At 52.3% G+C, this 755-nt stretch overlaps 1 protein-coding gene across 1 annotated transcript; it reads right to left on the reverse strand.

Moving 5' to 3' along the window:
• Positions 1 to 4: 4 nt before the first annotated feature.
• On the reverse strand, positions 5 to 747 carry LOC110034485 (strigolactone esterase D14-like; the record flags this gene model as incomplete). The annotated part of the gene is made up of 2 exons (XM_020738741.1): positions 220 to 747; positions 5 to 140 (listed from the first exon to the last, which is right to left on the reverse strand). Coding segments are annotated over exons 1-2 (561 nt in total), but the record flags the coding sequence as incomplete, so codon positions are not given.
• Positions 748 to 755: the final 8 nt, after the last annotated feature.

A 755-nucleotide genomic window follows, 5' to 3' on the forward strand; every position in this document is an offset into this window, starting at 1 on the left:
CCGCCGCCGGCACATCAGCTCCGACGGCGAGCGGAGCGAATCCCCTCACCCAAGCTTCGTAGTTCGCCTCCATTGCTTCGAACACCTGCTCGGCATCCCCTTGGTCAAATCCTCCATGGTAATCCCGATCATTCAGAAATCTGATTGAAATTTTAAGAAACGTATCAAAATTAGGGGGGAAATATTAAGAAGAATGGAGATTAGGATCAGAGTGCGTACCGAGGCGAGGCGCCGATGAGGATTAGTTTGAAGAAGAGATCGGGGCGTCTGATGGCTGCGATGATACCGATCATGGCGGATACGGAATGGCCGACGAAGAAGCAGCGGCCGATGTGGAGGGAATCAATGATGAGGATGAGATCATCGGCGTAGGCGTCGAGGGTGGTGTATCGGCCGAAATCGAAGTGGTCGGGATTAACACTACCAGCGCAGACAAGATCGTAGAGGACGATTCGGTGGTCGCGTTGAAGGAAGGGGATGATTCCTTTCCAGATAGATTGGTCGGTACCGAATCCGTGAGACAGAACCACCACCTTCTCACCACTACCGATAACCCTAACGTTTAGAATCTCCAGGAGTTTGCTGCCGCTTGCTCCGGCGTCGGCGGCGGCGGCGGTGTTGCAGAGAGCATTGCCGCCGCCCATCTTCGTTTAGTTTCCGGTGATCCGTCAGTTCTGCTAGGAAATTGTGATATGGATTGTTGATTTTAGGGATTTTGATCTTTAGGGTAGTTGGGAGTGAAGTAATGGGAACGA

This window comes from Phalaenopsis equestris, unplaced genomic scaffold (genome assembly GCF_001263595.1).
Source record: "Phalaenopsis equestris unplaced genomic scaffold, ASM126359v1 Scaffold188653, whole genome shotgun sequence".
NCBI classification, from domain to species: domain Eukaryota; kingdom Viridiplantae; phylum Streptophyta; class Magnoliopsida; order Asparagales; family Orchidaceae; genus Phalaenopsis; species Phalaenopsis equestris.